At 49.1% G+C, this 25,779-nt stretch overlaps 1 protein-coding gene across 3 annotated transcripts in view; it reads left to right on the top strand.

Moving 5' to 3' along the window:
- Positions 1-25,779, top strand: part of ENTREP2 (endosomal transmembrane epsin interactor 2) — a 1,789,361-nt gene that overhangs the window by 1,751,924 nt on the left and 11,658 nt on the right. For all 3 annotated transcript variants that reach the window (XM_085644081.1, XM_085644083.1, XM_085644082.1), the window contains one exon: positions 3,601-3,932. In XM_085644081.1, coding sequence (XP_085500207.1) covers positions 3,601-3,932 — 332 coding nt within the window. The remainder of the gene's footprint in view (positions 1-3,600; positions 3,933-25,779) is intronic.

A 25,779-nucleotide genomic window follows, 5' to 3' on the forward strand; every position in this document is an offset into this window, starting at 1 on the left:
CGTACGCGTACGGTGGCGTGCGCGAGCGCGATTTTGATTGGCTGTTAGATCTTAGTAAACATTCGAATCGGTCGAAACCAGGAAGCGGCGGCCACCATTTTCTCTCTCGCTCTCTGAGTTGGGCAGCAAAAACGATGCCAAAAAATGTCTAAAGAGGCAGTTTCTTGAGATCCCAACCACCCTGCATTGATATAGGGGTCCCCAAACAACCCCCAAGCCCAAAAAAAAAAATTTTTTTTTTTCGGAAAATCGCCGATTACGCTTACCGTACGCGTACGGTAAAAATTAAAAAAATAAATAAATTATCCACACCCTCCCCACCCCGTGTGCAAATGGTGCCCGAAGAGCACCATTTGTGCATGGCTTATTACAGGAACGAAATAAACAAAGAATAAATTTCACAAAGATGCGCATAATATGTCCCCCATGTGCGCACGGTGCGCGAAGCGCATCGTGCGTACATGGCCCATCCCGCATAACGTGGGCACGCGGTGCGCACAGCGCACCGCGTGACCACCGTGCGTGCACGTGCACGGCACTAACTGCGTAAAGTGCAGCGCACCGTGCGCGCACGGAACGAACTGCGTTAACTGGGCGCGCACGCCACGAATGGCGTAAAGTAACTTAGCATTTCAAAAACCGTACAAATTCACTGAAAAAACCATAGGTTTCACACACGTTATAGTTAGGAATTAGCATTTAAAAAACCTTGCAAATTCACTGAAAAAACCATAGGTTTCACACATGTTATAGTTAGCTGGACATTTTATTGATAAAAAACCAATGAAATTCCCCCGTTATAGTTAGTGCAGGCAACTATAACTCACGCGACCGCAATCTTCTGCTGATGACATATGTGTCTTTATGAAAAAAAAATATTTGTAATATATGTATAGCTAAAATTTAATGGAAGAAGACATGGGCAAATAAGTGTCTAAATACAGTATTAGCATCAGCAGAGGATTGCGGTCGCGTGAGTTATAGTTGCCTGCACTAACTATAACGGGGGAATTTCATTGGTTTTTTATCAATAAAATGTCCAGCTAACTATAACATGTGTGAAACCTATGGTTTTTTCAGTGAATATATATATATATATATATATATATATATATACCCGCGGATTCTTTGTTGTTGAATATGGCTTCGGAGGTCACATCTAAAACATGTTTTGGAGTGTTCCTGATTTGTGACACATGCCAGCACATTTATCTTATCTAGATGAGTTGAGAAAGGTGACCATAAAGACATCCGAGCAAATGTTTATTGTCCAGAGTCATAGAATAAATGATCATTATAAGAGCCTCTAGGTGTATATGTGTGGCCACAAAAATGACAGAAGCACTCAGATGAACCAATAGGAAACACACTGAGGTGCGGATAAAGACAATAATTGCAATTGCTAACCACTCAAATATTGTGAATTGTAATTAAGATGGGAAGCCCCTTTCATGCTACCATCCAATTGCAGTTCGTAATGGTTCATGAAACCCCATTTTGTAAGTTAGAAAGTCTATTCTGAATCACAAGAGGGGTTGAGTGCGGCCTGGACACCATTTTTCAGGATCGAGCCCTGTGATGTGGAAAACCCAAGGATTTCCAGCCTCCAAATGGCTTATTATATCCGGCACTAAACACCTTGGGCCACATTCTCAAAGATGTGCATAAATATCGATTTGTAAATGTAAACCCTTTTGTAGGTGAAAATTAATGAATATCAGGAATTCACAAATGTTTCTAAAACGTACCTGTAGAAACCTGTAACAGTTGTAGGTTTCCAGAATTATTCCTGGGGATAGGTTTGAGAATTTAAAATTACAGGACCTCATTTCAAGCTGTCCATTATCTCTATGGGGAGATGTGAATGATCCTGGGTGGTATCTCCCCATGAGATAAAAGGGATTAGAGTTATTTCTCCAGGAAAGGAGAATCACGTGAGGACTCTGGAATACCGGGTCCAAGACTGCATGGTTTTCCCCTACCAGGAGAAGTAACCAGCCAAAATCCTCAAACATTTACCATGGCTTGGAGTGGGTGGTAAAAATTGTTGGGGCTTTTTCTTTTGCCTCTGAGGGTAGAAACGGTGAAGGGGGTCCTACAGGAGCAGACTCCTTTTCTACTTCACCTGGGAGGAGCTGGATGTGTTCCAAGAAGAAGATTCCCCAGCTGAAGGATGCAGGTGGGTGGAGGAAGGGGACAGCGGATACTCAGGGAAGTTCCTCCTCCCCCCAGATCTAATTTGTGACACAGAAACACCTCACAAGTTCGGACTGGGACGAGTAGGACGGAGATGAGGGGAATTTCTCCGTGCCCGAAATAATCAAAGTGAAGGTACGTGGATCCGATAATTCCGGGCCTGGTCATCTGGCAAAGATGCGGTTGATTGGGAGGGTTGCCCTTTGGAAAACTCATAACGGGGCAACAGTGTACAATTATACAAGGGTAAATACCATCACATTTGTGCATCTTTGAAAGGATGCAAAGCTGAGTCTGTCTGTTACAGGATTCAAATGTGTGATCTACAGATCACTGCACAGGTCAGGGGTGAATGAAACTTTTGAACTGTTGTATTGCTTCCTGTGCCCAAATACGGTGAGAAATGTGGGCGGTAAGTATATTTAGAAATGCCACTTTGTATTCAACAGCGCGTCCAATGGTTGCAAGGCACTGAAATTGTTGTTACAATTCATGAAAATTGATCTTTTTTTTTGTGGTTGCTCCTCAGCCTGTGGGAAGCGCTGGATTTCAGAGCTGGCAACCTCCATTCTTCAAAGTGACTGTCCGCGCGCCGCTGTGTGACAAGGATGAGATTAATCTAGCATATTCCCGATGGGGAATCCGTGAATTTGAAACACTTACTTCAAATTATCGCAGGGCTTGTGGTCCCATTCTGTCAAACCGACAAGTTCACGGACTGCTGCTGTAATAGTTTGAACCTCACTGTAACATATTGTCGCATTGGGGGCGCTCGCGTCAGTCTAGCACTGGCGCCGCCGCTCACGCTCGGTTGCCGAAGGTCACACATTTACTCTGCAGTTTTGCGCATTTTCACCTTCATCAAATACTCTCCTTGTAGTCGTTACAAGTCATCCTTAACAGAATTTTAAGCAGCGGAATTATGAAAAGTCTTTTGAATGAGGGTGGCTGCAGGTTATGCCTAAGAAAGAACGATTCTTATTGGTGGGAAGAGGTCACTGCACATCAGGTCCTGATGTCGAGGGTAGTCACAACCATTCTTCTCAAAGTTCACCGTGAGGTGACGTTCCTATGATGAGATTCTTAAAGTCACCGCAGGATTACTAACCCGTGACCTGAGATGAGGTTGGGAAATTGAGCAGCTGGCTCGCCTCTTTCCTCCCCTCGCATGAATTCCTTTATATACCCATCTCTCTCTCTCTCTCCCTCTCTCTCCCTCCCTCTCACTCTCTCCTAATGTACAGCGTGCATTTCGTAAAACGTTTTTACTGACAAATTGTGCTCACCCTTGCAGAAATTAAGTAACGCTTTTTAAAGTACCATTCCACTTATTTTTCATTTCGCCTTTGCTTTGTTTCGTAGCAGTGACTTATTTTACTATATTTCTTTTTTTTTTGTTTATAGCTCAATTTCCCAGTCCTCATACTACGGCAGCCTCTGCTTGTCAGGAAACCGTGTGCAATTTTCTCTCAAATGGAAGACAAAAAGATACCCGGAAAAGTAATCTGCAGTTAAAGCCTAAAGTCTTACAAAATGTATCCAAAGAAAGGCCTCATTCCTTAGTGGATCTAAAAGCCTACAAAGACACAAAAATCTTGGTTGCTAAGTTTTTGGAACATTCAAATTGTAACCTCCCTCCTGAAGTGCGGCATGTAGTAAACAGCATAAAATCTGTCATCAAATCTGATGAAAGACACATGGAGGAAGCCATCTTTAGTGCCAACATACTAGACCAGGTATTGTACATGTCTTATTACGTGTTTATTCTGATGCGTAGAAATTCGAAGCTCCCCTAACTGAAGTGGGTGAAAGTTTTAGTACAATATTTTGCGAACAGCAGATATGCAATGCATTGAGTGTCACTTTTGTCAGGTTTATTACATTTGTGAAAGGGTCACTGCTTATATTGATAACATAACAGCGTCAAATGTATGCTTAAGTTTCTGTTATCACGACATCTGGAGATGGTGATCTGCGTGGTCCCTTGGTGTATATTTACTTGCTTTGTGTATTCTTTCTCTATTATTTTCTGATATTCCTTTAAACATAATAATTTGCAGCAAAATAGGTATTCTGGAGATATAACTGATCTACCAATTTCTTTGCATATTATGCAAAATGTGGAAGTGCTATTTCTACGGTGGAAATCATAAAACCAGGGAAGTCAATGTGGGTTCAGCTAGGACGGATATTTGTCATATTTTCAAGATAACTATATAAATTAATTACATTTAGATTTAGGCCCAGATATACTGTATATTTACATTTGCTCTCACGCAATGCAAAACATATGTATATGATAGTCATGGTTTGTAATTCCGACTACCTCAAGACAGACCCATGTTGGGGCAAAACGCTTTGGTCTTTGCATTTATATTTCCTGTACACACATGGAGTTGAGTACCATCAACTTCTTTCAAAAAGGTTCTTTTATAAATATTACTTCCATAGGAAGATAATTATTTGGTTTCCTTATAAGCGTGCTATTTGTGATTTGGTGTAAATCCATTCAGTAGTTTTAAAGAAATTTAGCCTAAAAAACGTTGTACATATCACATCTTGGAGGATTCACAGAGACAACAGATCTCAAGATGAGATTTGATTGGCTGCCACCACATCAACAACAATAATACTGCACCAGTCATTTTAGGACTAAGGAGTCAGTCCAAAACCTCTGAAAAAAAGATAAAGAAAAGGCCTCATTTTATTTTTTAATGTGTCACATATTCATGTTGGAGCCTCAAATCTGCAGCAGAATTAAAAAACAAAAAGCTTGAAAAAAAGACTCCCCGAGTGAGCCAGGATCTGGGGGAGCAACACATTTAGATATTTAGGGGATGGGTATGCATGCCCCCATCCTGAGCCACTGAGAGGCATATGGGAACTTATCCATGAGACCATGGTTATGTTAATGGGGAAGGGTGAAAGGCCCCCCCCTCCCTGAGTCTCTCTGAAGCCCATGGGACCCCATTTCCCCAGGCCAATTGAAAATTAAAGGGGGGGCACACAGCCCCCGTCCTTGAGCATGCAAAGGCCCCGTGGACCCCTTACCCTGGGCATTAATTATTGAAATGGGGAGAGGGTGTGGTGTACAGTCCCCTCCCTGAGACTTGTAAGGCCGTGAGGACCTCATCCCATGGGGACGCTATTTCCAGTTAGGGTGAGGGGCGAGAGGCCTCCCTTCCCGAGCCGCTAGAGTCCCTTGGGACACCATCACCTGGGGACGGATCAAAAGAGGAGTTCTGGCGAGTGCACTCCTGGACTACAGTTTCTCTGCCTAGAAGAGTATGGGTAGGGAAAAAAATGGGCACCCACACCTGGCAGGAGCTGCAAAAATGCTCCGTCCAGGTGGGTGCACACATTGTTATTCTAGCCTGTGCTCTTGCATTCAGGGAAACCAAGGCTTCTTCCACCAGGCGGGAGCATAGAAAAATATCTTCCAAGCTCCTCCCCTTAAATAATAATGCAGCCCAGTGGCTTTAAAGGTTCGGGTTGAGGTGCTGCACGCCCCCTTGCAGTAAAAAAATAAAATGGTCATACAAGATGGGGCATGTAAATCCCCGGGGCGGGGGCCACATGCCACCCTCCCAAAATAAATAAATAAAGGAATTACCAGCTCCCGCTGACACCCTGACATATTGGTGTCTCAAAAGAGTACAGAGACACCAAAAGGTTTTTTAAAAGGATAATAATAAATGAGCAGCTCCTGCTGCTCCTTTAATATTAACTGCTTCTTGCAAGGATCATCCAATAAGGCCCTGGATGGGAATTTAAAACATTTTTTTTTCAGCGTGGTGGTGGACCTAGAAGGGGTTTGAGTAGGGGCCCCACCAAGCATTTTTTTGGTGTTGTGTGTGGGGGGGGGGGGGGAGACGGGTGCTACAGGGAGTGCTGCAGTCCCTCAGCAATATTTTTTTTAAAAAACTTGTCTCCTGGTTCACTAAATCTATGACCCCAGGAGAGGTTACCATATTTTGTTTTAAAACAGAACTAGCTGGAACTCTTCAACTGGAGTACAGAGCCCCCTTGTGGTTGGTAGCAGCCAGGTCCTGCATCCAACCCCACGCCATACACGGACGAAGACCATGTGCGTCCTGGGACTGGCTGCCCATGGGGACACAGGGCTTGGCTGCAGGCCAGGGCTGGCATACAACCTCACACCGTGCACAGCCAAATGGCGTGCAAAACATAGGGTTAGCTGCCTTTGCCATTCACGGTGTTGGATTGATGTTTTACGTAAAAAAAACTAAAAACTCACTGATGAAAACAATGGTTAAATTGACGTTATAGTTAAGTATGGTAATAGCATCTTACTTTACATTAAAAAACATCTTAGAAATTCAAGGTTAAATAAACAAAACCACTTACATTCACAAGTTAACGTTATGGCAAATAGCTATAACTCAAGCCCTAAAGTAACTACAACTTGCACCCTGCCCATGCACTGCTAATTAACCCACATGTTATAACACTCATGACATTTCTATGACATCATTGATAATATCATTGCAACTATTGCAATGTCATCATTGATGACAAAACAGTGCATGGCAGAGACGCGAGTTATAGTTACCTTTCGGCACAAGTTATACTTACTCTTACTAGTTAAAACATATACAACACATTTGCCTTTTAGGCAGAGCATCTTAGCAATATAGAATTACTTTTTAGGAGTTCACGAACTATGGTTTTTAACTCCTGAAATTAATTACTGTCATGTACTATTAAAGTGTTTAAATCTGTTTCAGGGAAGAAGAGTGGGACTTCAGGCCAAAATGCCCTGGAAGGTGTGGAAACATTCATAAACGTAGTAGTTTGTGCATATCCACAAACATGAATGGCTAATTCCCACCCTGAAAGCAGATAGCGATTTACCTGTCAGTGCTGGTGTACAAATAGCCCATGGAGGAAATAGGAAAGAAACACCCCAAATAAGTGGGGGTATGTTCAAAGATGTTTTCTATAGGGAAAATATTTAAAAATAAAATATACTAAAGTTCAATGGAACTAATGCTGCTAAAATGTGCACTATATGCACTTACATATGTAGAAATGCTGCTCATAAAAATGCATAAAGTAATCTAGGTGTACTTCTGAAACTCTGTTACTTTAGCCCTTTCCAAGCCTAAACCAGCAAACCACTGTGAATTCCCCCCCAAAAACTTAGAAATGTACTAAAAATATAGGATAATCTTAACAAAATATGTCTGGTTTTGTTTTATTAGTTGGGCCCATATGGTTCTCCTAACTACTTTGCAGTCCTAACAAAGTCATACATATAATAGAAAACAGAAGTCAGTCTACCCTACTATCTAAAATTAGCTGGTTGATGTTTTTGGAATTAAAGATGGAAATGTAGGCTAACCTGCAGCAAATGTTGTACATAATTAAACAAAGTTTCACTCAGTCCCAGCTGTGCCAATAGTTATCCTTTAAAAGAGAACACCACTAACGTGTCTTGCTTATCACAAGTCATGTTTCAATATTGGTAGCAATATAGGTAGATGTGCCAGCTATTCATAACCGGACACTTAGGCGTGCCCTAAAAATGGTTGTACTTGGTTCCTTCTGGCACATGCATAGATAAGCAGAGCAAATATGTGATGGTAAAGGAGAGAGTGGACATCTTGTATATAGTGTTGGGTAGCACCTAGACTCCTAACAGAGATGAGTATGCGTTCTGTGCTGCCATTTAAGAGTGACTTGCAGGATGGCCTCACACCCTAACGATGCTGGTGGTGACTACAATTGGTTCATGGAAATGACCTGGACTGCTTTCACACCACACTCTATATTCTATGATTGAAAGAATTAAGAGAGCACTGAACACCTAGCTGATGAGCAGACCCGTGATGACTGCATCATGCTAGAATTTTGATGTATGACCTACATGTCAGACTAGATTGAGAACTGTGTTTTGTGAGGTCTGGAGAGACGCCATTCAACATTACCCGCAGGGAAAAGAGGGCACCACATCTGATGGATTACTGCACTAGAAGAACCTTCAAGGTGGTAATCAGAGGCCATTAGGCCACTGTATGAACTCAGTGGCCGCAGGGAAAAGAGGGCACCACTTCTGATGGATTACTGCACTAGAAGTCCTTCAAGGTGGTAATCAGGGCCCTTTAGGCCACTGTATGAACTCAGTGGCCGCAGGGAAAATAGGGCACCATTTCTGATGGATTACTGCACTAGAAGTCCTTCAAGGTGGTAATCAGAGGCCATTAGGCCACTGTATGAACTCAGTGGCCGCAGGCAAAAGAGGGCACCACTTCTGATGGATTACTGCATTATAAATCCTTCAAGGTGGTAATCCGAGGCCATTAGGCTACTGTATGAACTCAGTGGCCAGAGTCCGGAAAACATCTAATGTGAACATATTAGATAAATCAATCCAGGAGATGTTGTTGATCAATAAATACACTCAGCCCTAGCATCTCTATGTCAATAGTTCAGTCTTAGAACTCAGAGTGACGTGCTTAAATCCTGAAAGTGTGACACCCTCATATGAATTTAAAAATCAGGGAACTCTAACAGGGAATAGAATGGCCGATTTGGGATACTGAGCAATGGCTAACCACAGTGGGAGTGGAAACGTCTTAGCTGCAGGACACTTCTGGGTTGCTAGAGGCAGAAGCATATTTTATATTTAACAGCCCTACACACAAGACTCCTTCCTTGCCTGGCAATGTCTCATAGTTGCATTGACACTCCACTTTGTACAGTTAGAGCCATATTTATGTAGATGCGATGCTGCACAGCAAGCTACCTTGCTGTGCTGCACGAAGGGAAAAGGCAGGAATGCGCTGTATTTATTTTTTCAGCGCTGGGGGACAATGTGCTGCCTAGCACCAAGGGAGGCACTACTGCACCATGGTGCAGGGTGCCTGTGTTGCAAACAGGATTGTTTTTGTGCAGGAACGGACACTTTCCTGCACAAAAACTATCGCCTGAGGCATTTTCCTCTTTCTATGTGTGCTGCACACATAGAATGAGGAAAAAACTAGGAGAAATAAAAAAATCCCTCCTCATTACGCCTCTCCTGGGAAGGCGTAGCATTTTGAAACATTCCCAGGTCTACCAGTAATTGTAAATCTGGGAATGCGTCAAAATCCATGGAACACCCACACATCATCCATGGAAACGCCTCCCTTAAGCAGAGTAATGCAAAGCAGTGATTTGTGCTGCATTGTGTTTTTCAGAATTTATCAAGCCACTTAGGGCCACGCCAAGGGGCCTTGCGTGGCATGATGAATCGCATCTTAGGGGTTGTGTTGATTTTGCACCATGTTGCGTGGTGCAAAAGCGATGCAACCCCTTGATAAATACGGCTCTAGTTCACTCAAAACTGCATCCAACACCTTTGTTATTTTTTCCCTTCCATGCTTCTCCTATCTCCTAAGGGCCTGATGATGAGTGGGTCAGAATTACGACTTTGTATGTATTTAACGCATCTGATAGTTATGGGATGCGTTAAATAATTCAAACTTTGTTAAATTTCAGCAGGTCGAACCTGACAAAATTTAACAGGGGAAAAGCATGCAGTATTTACTGTATCAGGTGGATTTTGGTGCATTGAAATACCAAACCGTGTGCCATTTTCTCTCAAATGGAAGACAAAAAGATACCAGGAAAAGTAATCTGCAGTTAAAGCCTAAACGAGTTATTCCCCAATAACTCATAATAGGCGTTATTTATTGCGCCCGATAAACAAGATAGCCATGGTATTGTTATTCGTCAAGTGCAATAAATAGCACCTAAACTCGTCATCAGGCCCTTCTGCAGTCTTCCCTGATTGATTTTGGATCTACGCTATCTGCTGCTGATCTTTGGTCACCAATGCCTGGGCATCCTGGGGAGAAACAATGGAATTCAGATGGAGCTCTGCTCTCATGGTTGCACCATCTGCCCGAGATTCAAGTCAGCTTGCCAATTCTATGAGGTTGTTTATAAAAGAACACCCATAAAGTGGGTCTGTACATTGATCTCTGCATCTTTCTCGCACTCATTTAGCTTACTCCCTACACCCTCTAGTAGTGGGTAACTAGACCTCTTTGCAAGGAGACGCTATTCCACCTCGGGCTTTGCTGATACCAACCTGAGACAGCAAGCACTCCTATGTTTTCTCTCTCCCTTCCCTGTTGTTGCTGTTCTTCACTAGTGAGGTATTTGATTAGTCAGTATCTCCAAAGAGAGTCAGGAGCAGGCCAGACTTTCAATGGATCTATTTCTTTAGTCGAAGCTTGACAATCCCGTCCTGCCACAAATGCTGTAATGCCTCAATCCTCAAAATGCTTGTGCTATAATGAACACTTGTTGAGGACTCACTCTGAGGGACTCTTACTTGCATTGCTAACAAAACCTGAACAAAGGGCCTGACCAATGGCACAAATAAGAGATCGGGCGAGAAATGCCACTTACCAAGACTGTAATTAATGACACATTTTTAATGACAACATTTATAACTTACTAGACTGAACATGACATGTCAGTGGACACATTGATGCAGGTGGACGTAGAGGCTTTTTCAAGCAAGATGGCTTTAATCTGGGTGCCGCCCAATTGGGGATGATAATTAACCGACCAGTGTCAGAATCAGAATTAAAGGAAACTATTAGGGAATTTGCCTTCTGGAAGCCCCGGGGCTTACTTGGCCTACCTGAGGATTTTAACCTAGCCTACTCTGACATATATGCTCACGACTAGTGCAAAAATACCCCACCACATTTGTGAAGAGCTGCCTTAATGATGCAACATGAGAGGCTTTGCTTCTTTCCGTCCCCACAGACAGATCCTCTTATAGGCCCCTTCTCATGCTGAATTCAGATTCCAAAATTGAAATTATGCTTTTAGCTAAGAGACTATGGGTAAGATATTCGAACACATTTACTGGTCATAAATTGGGCAGTTTGGTTAATCGCAGGGTTTGGACCAGTAAATGTGTTTTTCAATGTACTAAACTTAGTTAGCGATTCAATGACAGGTTAACGGATAACTAAATGGGTTTAGGAAACCATACCCAATCGCAATTTGGAAGGGTGTGTTTAGGGCATCCCTTCCAAATACCAATTACTTATGGTATGTATTAATGTTTTGCAACTGAAATCCGGTCGCAAAATATTAGTATTTTGCTGACACCTCAAAGGAGGTGGTAACAGTACCCATTCCCCTTGGTGAATGTTGAAACAACATTTTAGGAGTAGGCAGTGATCCATGGGACCACTGCTTACTCCCCCAAAAAGTTTTTGAAACTTTTCAATTTCTTTATTAACTCATACCATTTTCCTTTAAGGAAAACCAGTGGCTTTTGACCTAAAGAAGGCATTTGAAACACTTGTTTGGCAATATTTGTGGGTGGTACTCAGGTAAATAGGCTATGGAAGACATGTACTTCACTGAGTTTCATGTACTTAGCACCATTACCATGGCTAGGGTCCCTACTGGCAGTATAATCTCCACCTAATTTGGTGTAGAAAGGGGCACTGAGCTTGGTACCTGCTATTTAAAATGCTATTTGCTCTGGCAATAGACTCCTTGGTTAATGTAATGAGGACAAAGGGTTGGGAAAATGGTACAGCCCTAATAGAGGATACACATTATCTCACTCCATGCAGACAAACTCCTTTTGTTCTTGCAAAATAGACACATACATTTGTACAGCAGGGAATTCGGCTTGGAATTCTTTAGGGGCACAAATAGAGATCACATGCCATTAAGAAAGCCGAGTGTCTTCGTTGCTGAGTGTGGCCTGGATGTGCCTGACTTTGGATTATTTTACCTGGCCACACCTGAGTGCATAGTGAGGTGACTGGATGCAGCAGGCTGGCTGACACAGGACATCCTGTAGAAAAAATCCACAAAATGGTATTGAACAACAATCATTGTAATTGATAAGATGCTTGATAGCGGAATCCTGACCTATCCTCTCAGCCTTACCATTCGCAGGGATCCCTGTACCGCAGGGATTTTACACAGCTAGACATATGAGCAACTGGACTGCTATCAGCATAGAAACTGTGGCTGACTGTTATTCCAATCTCACTATAATTTCAAGACTTGGTATAACAGGACAGACTACCAGTAGATAGCTTCTGCTATATGGTGCGCTAAGGAACACCTTCCACAAACTCTCCTTGTTCTCCAACTATTACTCATGAATTGGGAAGGTAGACCTTGGGTAATATGGTTTTATAGAGTAGTGCCTAATCTAAGTGAGTTGCAGACAAATTGGCAGATGGCTATAGAGAGAAGATTAGACAATAATGAATGGCAGATGGTACTTGTATATGCACATTGACCATCCAGAAATTCCTTTATCAACTGTGGCAGCTAATATGGGATGGGAGTGGCAGGGCGGGGGCAAGGGGTTGAAAAAGAAAAAAAACACTCACCTCTGCATGCCGCCATCTCTCCTCCTTCATCTTTCCTCCCAGTAGCAGGAAGCACACAGTCTCCCCTAAACAGATCACAACGCTGCTGTCAACAGCATGACAGCAGCATCATGATTGGTTTGAGCACTGTGGTGCGGCACTCAGACAGAGACTGCGAGTCTGTGCATGATCTCCACCCAGGCTGTGCATTACAACCCGGTGGAGAACATGCTAAGTGCCAAACGATCATACACACTTTAGTGCACATATTTCCTCCTCCCCTTGCTGGCTGTGACGACAGCCAAACCCAGCCCTGACCATGTAGAGGGAAAGAAGGGCTCTGTACCCCAGTCGGTTGTTTGCTTGGCTTTTTCTTGACAAGAAAGCAGTCACTAACAGGCTTAATCACAATTATGTAGTGTGATTAGTATAATTATAATATAATTACTAATGTACTGCAAAATGCTATTCACATACCTATGTGCGGAGATGCCTCCGTCTCTTCTATCTTCTATATGGAGAGATCTTTGCCCCGACTTCAGAGATCTCTGCACATGTAGTTATACGTTTTAGTAGTAATAAACGTGAGAGTGGCTGGAAAATATGGAATACTACTAAAGGAGAGAGATTAAGGGAGGTTCATTGATTGGTTTAGGAAGGATATTTGCACCCAACTGCAAACAATTATGCCCATTGGTCACAAACAACCCTTCTATAGCTACTACAACCAACAAGCATTTACAATGCAATGGTCTCGCCTTTTGCATAAGTTGGAGCTATTGGTATTGTAAATGACAAACTTTTTTATTTATGGGTTGGTTTTGAAAACAGATAAATAAATGGCATAGTCATTTACAATGCCAATAGCTTTAGCTCTCGCAAAGGCGAGACCTATTGCATCTATACACACACACACACACACACCGAGCCCCACACACAAAATCCTTTGGTGAATATGTAGTGTTGGAAGGGGTCCACAGGGGGCACAGCGGTGGGGAAACGAGTGGGACAGAGGGCAAAAGGGGCACAAAAGGGAAAAAACGAGTGGCGCAGAAGGGCACAGAAAAACGAGAGGAACAGAGGGCAGAAAGGCACAAAAAATGAGGAAAAACGAGTGGCACAGAGGGCAGAAGGGCACAAAAAAACGAGTGGAACAGAGGGCACAAACAACGAGAGGAGCAGAGGGCAGAAAGGCACAAAAAAAGAGGGAAACGAGTGGAACAGAGGACAGAAAGGCACAAAAAAAGAGTGGAAAACGAGTGGCACAGAGGGCAGAAAGGCACAAAAACGAGTGGCACAGAGGGCAGAAGGGCACAAAAGACGAGAGGAGCAGAGGGCAGAAAGGCACAAAAAACGAGTGGAACAGAGGGCAGAAGGGCACAAAAACGAGAGGGGCAGAAAGGAACAAAAAAAAGAGGGAAAACGAGTGAAACAGAGGACAGAAAGGCACAAAAAAAGGGAAAAACGAGTGGCACAGAGGGCAGAAAGGCACAAAAACGAGTGGCACAGAGGGCAGAAGGGCACAAAAACGAGAGGAGCAGAGGGCAGAAAGGAACAAAAAGAGAGGGAAAACGAGTGGAACAGAGGACAGAAATGCACACAAAAAAAGAGGGAAAAACGAGTGGCACAGAGGGCAGAAAGGCACAAAAACGAGTGGCACAGAGGGCAGAAGGGCACAAAAGAGCCACACACCGACCCACACACACACAATCCTTTGGTGAATATGTAGTGTTGGAAGGGGTCCACAGCGGCGGGGAAACCAGTGGGACAGAGGGCAAAAGGGGCACAAAAGGGGGAAAAACGAGGGGAACAAAAAAAACGAGAGATACAGAGGGCAGAAAGGCACAAAACACGAGGGAAAAACGAGTGGCACAGAGGGCAGAAGGGCACAAAAAAACGAGTGGAACAGAGGGCAGAAAAAACGAAAGGAGCAGAGGGCAGAAAGGCACAAAACAAGAGGGAAACGAGTGGAACAGAGGACAGAAAGGCACAAAACAAGAGAGAAACGAGTGGCACAGAGGGCAGAAAGGCACAAAAACGAGTGGCACAGAGGGCAGAAGGGCACAAAAACGAGAGGAGCAGAGGGCAGAAAGGAACAAAAAGAGAGGGAAAACGAGTGGAACAGAGGACAGAAATGCACACAAAAAAAGAGGGAAAAACGAGTGGCACAGAGGGCAGAAAGGCACAAAAACGAGTGGCACAGAGGGCAGAAGGGCACAAAAGAGCCACACACCGACCCACACACACACAATCCTTTGGTGAATATGTAGTGTTGGAAGGGGTCCACAGCGGCGGGGAAACCAGTGGGACAGAGGGCAAAAGGGGCACAAAAGGGGGAAAAACGAGGGGAACAAAAAAAACGAGAGATACAGAGGGCAGAAAGGCACAAAACACGAGGGAAAAACGAGTGGCACAGAGGGCAGAAGGGCACAAAAAAACGAGTGGAACAGAGGGCAGAAAAAACGAAAGGAGCAGAGGGCAGAAAGGCACAAAACAAGAGGGAAACGAGTGGAACAGAGGACAGAAAGGCACAAAACAAGAGAGAAACGAGTGGAACAGAGGAAAGAAAGGCACAAAAACGAGTGGCGCAGAAGGGCACAAAAGACGAGAGGAGCAGAGGGCAGAAAGGTACAAATAACCTGCCTCGGTGAGGAATCTAGCTGGGCATGCGGGGGATGGTGCTCTCGTTCTCCAGCTGAAGCGCCAGTTACAGGACATGCAGCCGGACCCCTACTCCGCGGCCCTGTAGAAAACAGCGCGTGCAAGAGATGCCATGAGCGAAAGACTCGCCACGGCGTGCGCGCAACACTCACCCAGTCTGTCTGTGATTGGCTGCCCATGTAGCACGTGACCAGGGGGAGTCACGCGCTTTCCGGGAACCCGCCAGGTAGGACAACAAAACAAACCCAAGGAAAGAAGCATGGAGGGTCCCGGGCAGCGGAAGCAGCAGCGGAGGGGGTGAAGAGCATCACCGGAGAAGGGCAGACCAACAGCAAGTGAGTGCAAGGGAAACAGGAAATGATATTTTGGGAGGGTGAAAGGGACCTGCCGCCAACGAGACTATTGTTGCCGGGAGACAGACCTGGGCAGGAGCCGATTCTGGTCCGGGCACACTGTGAAGCGCGTTCACAGACCAGAATCGGCTCGTGCCCGGACCAGAATCGGCTCGTGCCCAAGTCTGTCTCCCTTGAGAGGCATCACGGCAACAATAGTTTCTCATTGCAACGCCAGCGAGACCTAAAAAGGACCCAAAATAGTCGCAAATCAAGTAAGTCCAGCACCACACATAGCAAACCACTGATACTGCAACACTCTTCCATAGAAAATTATGGAAATAGGGATTTAAATTAAAACCCCATAGGAAGTGATGGTAAAATAAGTTGAATTATTTAAAAAAATACATTATTTAATTTAATGTTAAAAATTATCTATAAACAAGATATATATATATATATATGTGTGTTCCTTTCACCACTGGCCTTTGAAAAAGATGGGATATCGAAACGCGTCAGGCCAACAGCGGTGTTTGGCTGATTAAAGTATCGAGGGGCAGACACTTCCATACCTGTGATTGTGCTGCAGCTTGAGGCCCGGCCAGCGCTCTAGTGCTTCTCACAGCAGGACCAAGCAAGAAGCAAGAAGCATTACATATAAGGCGGTGGCCTTACCACCGAGAATGCGCCACCCCTGATTTGGGGGCCACGGGGGTTGACACCCAGCAGCTTCGCATTGGGGAGCGACTGGCTAAGGATTGAGGAAGTGCCTGATCTTCGAGGCTCATTTGTGGGCTTTTATCATCCCAACAGAACATTATTTTTTTTTTTTTTTTTTTTTGAAACCGTTTATTACAAAATTCAAAAAAATATACACAGATGGGCCTACAACCTTCAGGCCGGCCGCTAGCAGACAAAAGGGGCATATGGTACAAACAATAGCGCACATGCTGCGGCAAAGGGAAATGCACAGGAGTTAGAAGGGTTGATAGCCACACCATCCGGAACCCATATAACGGTTTCTTTTTGATATAAATAACAACAAAAAACAAATCCACAAGGCAACCCACAATCGGAAACAGCAACATGTGCTCCCCTAGAAGGGGGACCCTACCAATCCATAGAAGTATCAAGGGGGGGAAAAGGTCAGGACAGGGACTAGGTGGACTCAGTGCCCGGTACCGGGGCGATAAACCAGCTAAGGGGACGGGGCCGGAGACGGATCGGGCAATAACGGCGGGGTACAGATTCCCCCGCGGTAGGCGTTCCAGGGGCCCCATACTTTCACCCATGTCCCAGGCTTACCTCTCGCAACATACACCACCTTTTCCCGAAACATGCACCAGTCCATGTTGTCCTTCCAGGCCGAGACGGTCGGCGACCTCTGGGAACCCCACAGTTGGGCAATGTCGCGTTTGGCCACCATATATCCCAGAGTCACCCACCACGTCTGCGGCGCCGAGTAGTCGGTTGGTTCCCACACATTCAGAAGGCATCTCCTCGCTTCAGGCGGCAGCGACACACGCGTAACCACCCGCAGGACCTCATGCACACCACGCCAGAATCGCTCCACCTCCGGGCAGTCCCACAAAATATGAAGAAAGGTCCCCAAGGAACCACACCCACGCTTACACAGCCCGTCCACAGCATAACCCATACGCAATAGCCTTGGCCCCGTGACGTAGACCCTATGGAGTATCTTGAGCTGGACGAAGCGAAGGCGGGCCGGTATGGCCACCTCTTTCGGGGAGGCCACCGCAGAGACCCAGTCCTCGTCGTCCAGCTCCAAGCCATCGGCAACCTATGCCTCACGAAGGCTAGTTAGCAATCCCGCGCGGTCATTAATAAGTTTTTTATAGATTAGTGAAATCGTGCTTTCCGGTACATGTCCATCTAGCACTCTGTCCTCCAGAGGGGAATACTCCGGGATGGAGGCAACATCCGGGAATACGGCGCCTAGCGCATGACGGATCTGCATATACCGAAAGTACTCCCTGTCCTGCAACTGGAATTCCGTCTGCAGCATCTCGAACGTTTTGAATCCCCCCCTAGTCCAAAGATCACCCACCCTGCTGATGCCTATCATGTCCCACCTCTCGAAGCCCTTCGAAGTCCACAGGGCGCCCAACTGCTCAGCTGCGTATAGTGGCGACGCCCGGGTCAAACGATCTTTCCACCCCATCGCTACATTAGCCGCGTGCCACACTTGTACCATGACACGCGTGGGCCCCGTCAGACGTGCGTCGAGCGAGCTGGAGTAAAGCGCACGGTTATAATCACCACCCAGCAGTAACATCTTATCCATTTCAATGGCCGGGTTTAGAGCGGGCCCGTACATGCCGTGATTAATCGCAGCCAGCTGGGAGGCCCAATAATACCGCTTGATATCCGTGAGGGCAATCCCCCCGTCATACCACGGGAGCGTCAGCTTCGCCAGAGCAATACGCGGTCTCCCCTCCCAGAACAGGCGGCGCTGCAAACTCTCTACTTCGCGGAAGTAGCGCGCCGGGACGACGTCCATTGTGTTCTGCAGAGCGTACAGGAAACGCGGCAGCGACATCATCTTAAACAATGCCGCCCGGCCGAGCGGCGAGAGCGGCAAGCGCCTCCAACGTGCGACATCCTCCTTCAGGCGCTGGAGGGGGGGAAGCAAGTTCTGACTATATTGGGCCTCCGCATCCAGGGTAATGAAGACCCCCAGGTACCGAAATCCCCGCGGGGCGATCTGGATAGGACAGCCCCGCGGAAGGATAGGATCCTCCCCAGAGAGAACATAGACGCACGATTTAGCCCAGTTGATGACAAGGCCGGAGTTAAGACCAAAAGAATGCAATACATCAACCAGTACTATCAATGACTTACGTGGGGAAGCCAGGTATAGGAGAATATCGTCAGCGTAGAGAGATACGCGGTCCTCATACTTGGGGGGTCCAGCGGAGACCACGAATAGAAGGTTCCCACCGCAGCCACTCCGCCAGGGGCTCCAAGGCGAGCGCGAAAAGGAGCGGCGATAACGGGCAGCCCTGCCGCGTGCCTCTGCCCAGCTCGAATGGAGCCGATACTCTACCGTTCACGACCACCTGTGCCAGCGGGCCAGAGTACAACAATTTAACCCAACTGATAAACCCAGGGCCAAACCCAAATTTCGCGAGCGTCGCCCAAATATATGGCCATTCCAGTGTGTCAAACGCCATAGTGGCGTCCAAGGACGCCAAGATGGCCGGCTCCCGTATGTACGGGACACGTGCGAGCACCCCATGCAAACGCCGCAGGTTAAGCGCTGTGTTGCGATGGGGGATGAAACCGGACTGATCCTGGTGAATCAAGTCACACACTACGCCGACCAGCCGATTGGCCAACACTTTGGCAAGAATTTTGGGCTCCGCATTCAATAGCGAAATGGGCCGATAGGATGTGACTCGGTCCCGCGGCCTTCCCTCCTTGTGGATAACCACAATTGTAGCCAGACGCTGGTCTAGCGGGAGGGAACCCGTCGAGTGGGCCGCAAGGAACATAGCACGGAGATGTGGTGCCAGCGTATCCGGTCGCAATTTATACAACTCGATGGGAAGACCATTAGGACCCATGGCCTTGCCGGAAGCGACCGAGCGTATGGCGAGGGCAATTTCGTCAGAAGTTGGAGCGGCGTCCAACGACACTCTGTCCTCCTCCGAAAGGGAAGGCAGCGCGATATCTCTGAGCAGGGCATGGGAATCCTCTTCAGAGCGGGAGGACACCGGGGAATACTCCCCACGGAAATAGTCTGCAAAGCAAGAAACAATTTCTTCCGGTTCAGTGACACACACACCATTCTGTTTCTCAATCAAAGGGACAACTCGACTCGCTCTCTCCTTTTTGTCCAGCCACGCAAGCAATTTACCAGCCTTATCACCCACATCATACAGTCTCCCCTGTTGCTCTCTACTGAGGCCCCTGGCCGCCTCCGTGACGAGGGCCTTATAGGCCGCTTGCTTGAGGCGGAGAACATGTAATTTGTTATCCGTCACCCCACATTCCAGATCACCATCCAACTCGGTTATCTCAGCTTCAACACGGGTCACCTCCTCCTGCTCGCGCCTCCGGGAGTGGGAAATAAGGGACAGGGCCTCTCCTCGGAGTACCGTCTTGAACACCTCCCACAGTGAGACCGCCGATGACACAGACCCCACATTCTCGGCAAAGTAGCGCTTAAGGGATTTAACCAACTCCGCGCGGATGGTGGGGTCACGCAGGTACCAGGGATTAATCGGGACCACCCTACCCTCTCCCCTCGGAAGAATATCAAAGCGCAACACGAGCGGGGAGTGGTCCGAGATACCCCGTGCCAAATGGCTCACCTCTCCCACCCTCCCCACATGAGCCGCCGGAACCAGGACATAATCTAGCCGTGAAAGACTACCATGAACCCCGGAATGGAAGGTATACTGGAGCTGCGTGGGATGTTTCAAACGCCAACAATCCACCAGCCCCAAGGTATCCAAGAGGCCAGGCAACCACGCCTGGGCCCGGGGGAGATCCCTAGGGGGGTGACGGTCCACAGTTCCGGAAACCACAGCATTAAAATCCCCCCCCACCACTAGAATCCCCTCCGGAAGGCCAAGGAGGAGGTGCCCCAGGTCCGCAAAGGTGGTCGTCTGCAGCCCCGGCGGGATATATACTGACACAAAAACGACCACTCTGCCCTCCATTCTGCCCACCAAGACCGTGTAGCATCCCCTGTCGTCATGGAGCACCTCATCAATCTCCAACGGGAGCGAGTTCCTAACCATAATGCCCACACCCCTTGAACCAGATGTGAAGCCCGAATGGGCCACAAGGCGGTAGCCCGTCGATTCATAGCACGAAAGGAGTTGCCAATGAGGTGTGTCTCCTGCAGAAAAACTATATCGGGCGAAATTCGCTTCAAGAACTGCAGGACCACACCTCGTTTTATCCTGTCCCCCAGTCCATTAACATTCCAGGACAACAAACTCAGTCCCCTACCCCCCATCATAAACAGAAGCCATCACTCGTCCCCCAGAGAGCACTTTAAAGATAACACAATGATACATTTGCCTTGTGGTGTAAAGGAACAACACCCCACCCCAACCCACCCGCCCCAACAAAACTCCCCCCTCCCTGCACCCCTGCATGAGCCCGGACAGCCCCCCCAACTTGCAGTGTGCCTGTCGCCCCTATATAATGAAACTAGCTAGACCCCCTAGAGGAGGAAAGAGTACCCCTTCCAGACCCCTCACAACCCCCATGGGAGAGGAAAGAACAAAGACAGAAGCTTAGTCGAAAGTGGCATCATAGTCGTCCAGAGTGAGGCCCAATATCAAACCCTCAGTCCCGATCCAGTGGGCCGTCTCCTCCCGCCGCCCCCCCCGCCATCCCGACCACGATCCCCAGACAGAGTATCCAGCCAGTCCCCGGCCGCTTCGGGACGATCAAAAAAGTGCGTGCGACCATCCACCTCCACTCGCAGCTTGGCCGGGAAGAGCATGGCATATTTTAGGTTCATGTCTCGAAGTCGGCGCTTGACGCCCAGGAAGCTCAGTCTCTGCTTTTGGACCGCTTGGGTAAAATCAGGGTAAAAGTTCACCTCCATATTTTCCAGCTTAATCGGCCCTTGCAGTCTGGAGGCTTGCAAGATCGCGTCCCTGTCCCGAAAGTTAAAAATCCGGGCAATGAGAGGTCGCGGAGGGGCTCCGACCTTCGGCCTTCCCCCGGGAACTCTGTGGGCCCTCTCCACGGCAAAAAATTTACTCAGTCCCCGAGGCTGGAGATGGGTAGCGATCAGGTCTTCCACAAATAGATCCGCCGCCGCTTCCTCCCGTCCCTCGGGCACCCCGATGATGCGGATGTTGTTCCTCCGGGCCCGACTCTCGGAATCCTCAAGGCGCCGATCCATAAGCGCACTCGCCTGACGAAGTCAATCAATCAATCAATCAGTGACACTTGTAAAGCGCGCTACATACCCGTAGGGTCTCAAGGCGCTGGGGGGGGGGGGGGGGAGGGGGGGTGCCGCTACTGCTCGAACAGCCAGGTCTTCAGCTTCTTCCTGAAGGAGAGGTGGTCTTGGGTCAGGCGCAGGTCGGTAGGGAGGGAGTTCCAGGTCTTGGCGGCCAGGTAGGAGAAGGACCTTCCTCCTGTAGTCGCTCTTCGGATGCGGGGGACGGCGGCGAGGGCGTGGTTGGCTGAACGGAGGTGGCGTTTGGGAGCGTGGAAGTTGACTCGGCTGTTGAGGTAGCTCGGGCCTTGGTCGTGTAGGGCTTTGTGTGCGTGGGTGAGGAGGCGGAAGGTGATTCTTTTGTTGACGGGGAGCCAGTGAAGGTCTCTCAGATGTCCGGAGATGTGGCTGGTTCGTGGGATGTCGAGGATGAGTCTGGCTGAGGCGTTCTGGATCCGCTGGAGTCTCTTCTGGAGCTTGGCGGTGGTACCGGCGTAGAGGGCGTTGCCGTAGTCCAGTCGGCTGGTGACGAGGGCCTGGGTGACGGTCTTCCTGGTCTCGGTGGGGATCCACCAGAAGATCTTCCGTAGCATGCGTAGGATGTTGAAGCACGCCGAGGAGACGTTGTTGACTTGCCTGGTCATGGAGAGGGAGGAGTCCAGGAGGAAGCCCAGGTTGCGTGCATGGTCTGTCGGTTTGGGTGCGGTGCTCAGGGCGGGAGGCCACCAGGAGTCGTCCCAGGCGGAGGGTGAGGAGCCCAGGATGAGGACCTCCGTCTTGTCCGAGTTCAGTTTCAGGTGGCTGGTCGTCATCCACTCGGCTACCTCTTTCATCCCTTCGTGCAGGTTGGATCTGGCGGCGGCGGGGTCGTTGGTCAGGGAGAGGATCAGTTGGGTGTCGTCGGCGTAGGAGATTATGCTGAGGTTGTGTTTGCGTACGATGGCCGCGAGGGGGCTCATGTAGACGTTGAAGAGGGTGGGGCTCAGAGATGATCCTTGAGGGACGCCGCAGGTGACTTCGGAGGCCTCTGACTTGTACGGTGGTAGGCGGACTCTCTGTGTTCTTCCGTCGAGGAAGGAGATGATCCAGTCCAGCGCCTTGTCCTGGATTCCGATGTTGCTGAGGCGCCGTACTAGGGTGCGGTGGCAGACCGTGTCGAATGCCGCAGAGAGGTCTAGGAGGATGAGGGCCGCTGTTTCTCCATTGTCCATCAGGGCTCGGATGTCATCGGTGGCGGCGATGAGGGCGGTCTCGGTGCTGTGATTGGCTCGGAAGCCGGACTGTGAGGGGTCGAGGGATCCGTTTGTCTCGAGGAAGGCGGCCATCTGCTTGTTGACGGTCTTCTCGATGACTTTGGCTGGAAACGGGAGGAGCGAGATGGGGCGGTAATTCTTGAGGTCGGTGGGGTCCGCTGTAGGTTTCTTTAGTAGGGCGCTGAGTTCGGCGTGCTTCCAGCTCTCAGGGAAGATGGTGGTGTCGAAGGAAGTGTTGATGATGTCTCGCAGGTGGGGTGCGATGACAGCGTCGGCCTTGTTGAAGACGTGGTGAGGGCAGGGGTCGGTCGGTGATCCGGAGTGGATGGAGTTCATCGTGCGGATGGTGTCTTCGGTGCTGATCGGGGTCCAGGCGTGGAGGGTGGTGGTGGGGGGTGGTTGTTCGGTCATGGTGTGCGTTGGTTGGTTGTTGAAGCTGTTATGTATGTCCGCGATCTTGTTGTGGAAGTATGAAGCGAGGGAGTTGCAGAGGTCTTGCGATGGGGTGATGTCGTTGTTTCCTGCGCTGGGGTTGGAAAGCTCTTTCACGATGTTGAAGAGTTCCTTGCAGTTGTGTGCGTTGTTGTCCAACCGGTCTTTGAATGCTGTTTTCTTGGCGGCGCGGATCAGCTGGTGGTGTTTCCGGGTGGCAAGTTTGAAGGAGGTCCTGTTGTCTGGTGTCGGTTCCCTTCTCCAGACTTTCTCGAGGGCTCGGCAGTTCTTCTTGGAGCTCTTGAGTTCGTCGGTGAACCATGGGGCCTTCTTGCTGCCGGGTCTGCTAGGCGGGGTCCTCAGTGGGGCGAGTTCGTCCGCGCAGTTGCTGATCCACTTCGTGAGGTTGTCGGCGGCTTGGCTGGGGTTCGCTGAGCTGGCAGGAGAGTGCTGGTTCAGGGAGGTGGCGAGCTGGTCTGCTGTGATCTTGTTCCAGCTTCTGCGGGCTGCCTGTTGCTGGTGTTGGTGGGTCGTCGTTCTCTTGAAGGTGAAGTGGACGCAGCTGTGGTCCGTCCATTGAAGCTCTGTGGCGTGGCTGAAGTCTATGTCTGTGCTGGATGAGAAGACTGCGTCGAGTGTGTGTCCGGCGAGGTGGGTGGGGGTGGACACCAGTTGCTTGAGTCCCAGGTTGGCGAGGTTGTCGAGCAGGGTGCTGGTGTTGCGGTCGTTGTTGTTCTCCAGATGGAAGTTGAGGTCTCCCAGGAGGATGTAGTCGGCGGAGGGGAGGGCATGCGGGCTGACGAAGTCGGCGATGTCCTCGCTGAATTGTGTGCGTGGTCCAGGGGGTCGGTAGATCAGGGTGCCTCTGAGGGTGGTGTTCGGGTTGGTGTGGATCTGGAAATGCAGGTGTTCGGCGCTGGTCAGGGTGTTGTCGGTGCTGGTCGTGAGACGGATGGTGTTCCTGTGGATGATGGCGATGCCTCCTCCCATCTGGTTGGCGTTTCGGTCCCTCCGGACGACCTTGTAGCCCTCTGGGATAGCGATAGCGATGTCGGGAGCTGAAGAGGCGTTCATCCAGGTCTCCGTGAGGAAGGCGACGTCAGGGGCTGTGGCGTCTAGAAGGTTCCAGAGTTCGATGGCGTGTCTGTGGACGGAGCGGGTGTTGAGCAGGATGCACTTGAGGTGGGTGCTGCTGGTGTTCGACTTGGTGGGTGCTGGTGCGAGGCTGGTCCGGATGCAGGTGAACTTGCAGGCGTGGCAGCTGAAAGGTCCGTGGGTACGTCGTGGAGTGGCTTGATGGCATTCTGGGAGTCGGCCGGTGTTGAGTGCGGTGAGGGTGGCGGCGGAGTACGTCAGGCGGGTCGGTCGGGATCTTCGTTGGCCAGGGGTCCTGGCGCTGGGCGCGGTCCGGTCGCGGACGGGCGCAGACGGGCTTACCTTTGGCGCGCCTTCGGCGCACAATCGGCGCGCCCGCTGCGCGTGACCGCTGCGCGTTCGCACGGTCGCCATATAAGGCGAAGTGCGCGGGTGGGCGGGGCAGCTGGGAGGCGGGAGCGGGGAGGGAACAGAAAGGAAAAATGGGCGTGGTCAGCGGTGGTGGCGGGAAGCGGGGAGCGGGGAGGGAAGGCGGAGGGCGGCGAGGTAGGCGGGCAGACAGGCAGGAGAACGCAAAGGGCTGAAACTGACTAGAAAAAAATACAGGCACAAAAGTCAGACAAAAGCTGCTAACACGGGAGGAAAATGCAGTTCAAACAAGCACAAATGCTAGACAAAACAAGCACAAAAGTCAGACAAAAGCTGCTAACACGGGAGGAAAATGCAGAAACTGACTAGAAAAAATACAGGCACAAAAGTCAGACAAAAGCTGCTAACACGGGAGGAAAATGCAGTTCAAACAAGCACAAATGCTAGACAAAACAAGCAAAAACAGACGCCAGCGGCATCAGCCGGCAGCGAGGCAGGCAGCGAGGCAGAGGGCAAGGCGAGGGGGCACACACAGCAGCTGGTGGCCGTGCGGCGCGGGGGTGTCCCACAAGTGGGTCACACTCACCTGCGTCGCACGGTCGCCATATAAGGCCAAGTGCGCGGGTGGGCGGGGCAGCTGGGAGGCGGGAGCGGGGAGGGAACAGAAAGGAAAAAGGGGCGTGGTCAGCGGTGGTGGCGGGAAGCGGGGAGCGGGGAGGGAAGGCGGAGGGCGGCGAGGTAGGCGGGCAGACAGGCAGGAGAACGCAAAGGGCTGAAACTGACTAGAAAAAAATACAGGCACAAAAGTCAGACAAAAGCTGCTAACACGGGAGGAAAATGCAGTTCAAACAAGCACAAATGCTAGACAAAACAAGCACAAAAGTCAGACAAAAGCTGCTAACACGGGAGGAAAATGCAGAAACTGACTAGAAAAAATACAGGCACAAAAGTCAGACAAAAGCTGCTAACACGGGAGGAAAATGCAGTTCAAACAAGCACAAATGCTAGACAAAACAAGCAAAAACAGACGCCAGCGGCGTCAGCCGGCAGCGAGGCAGGCAGCGAGGCAGAGGGCAAGGCGAGGGGGCACACACAGCAGCTGGTGGCCGTGCGGCGCGGGGGTGTCCCACAAGTGGGTC

The sequence above is a fragment of the Triturus cristatus genome, chromosome 3_1, assembly GCF_964204655.1.
Source record: "Triturus cristatus chromosome 3_1, aTriCri1.1, whole genome shotgun sequence".
Classification (NCBI taxonomy): Eukaryota; Metazoa; Chordata; class Amphibia; order Caudata; family Salamandridae; genus Triturus; species Triturus cristatus.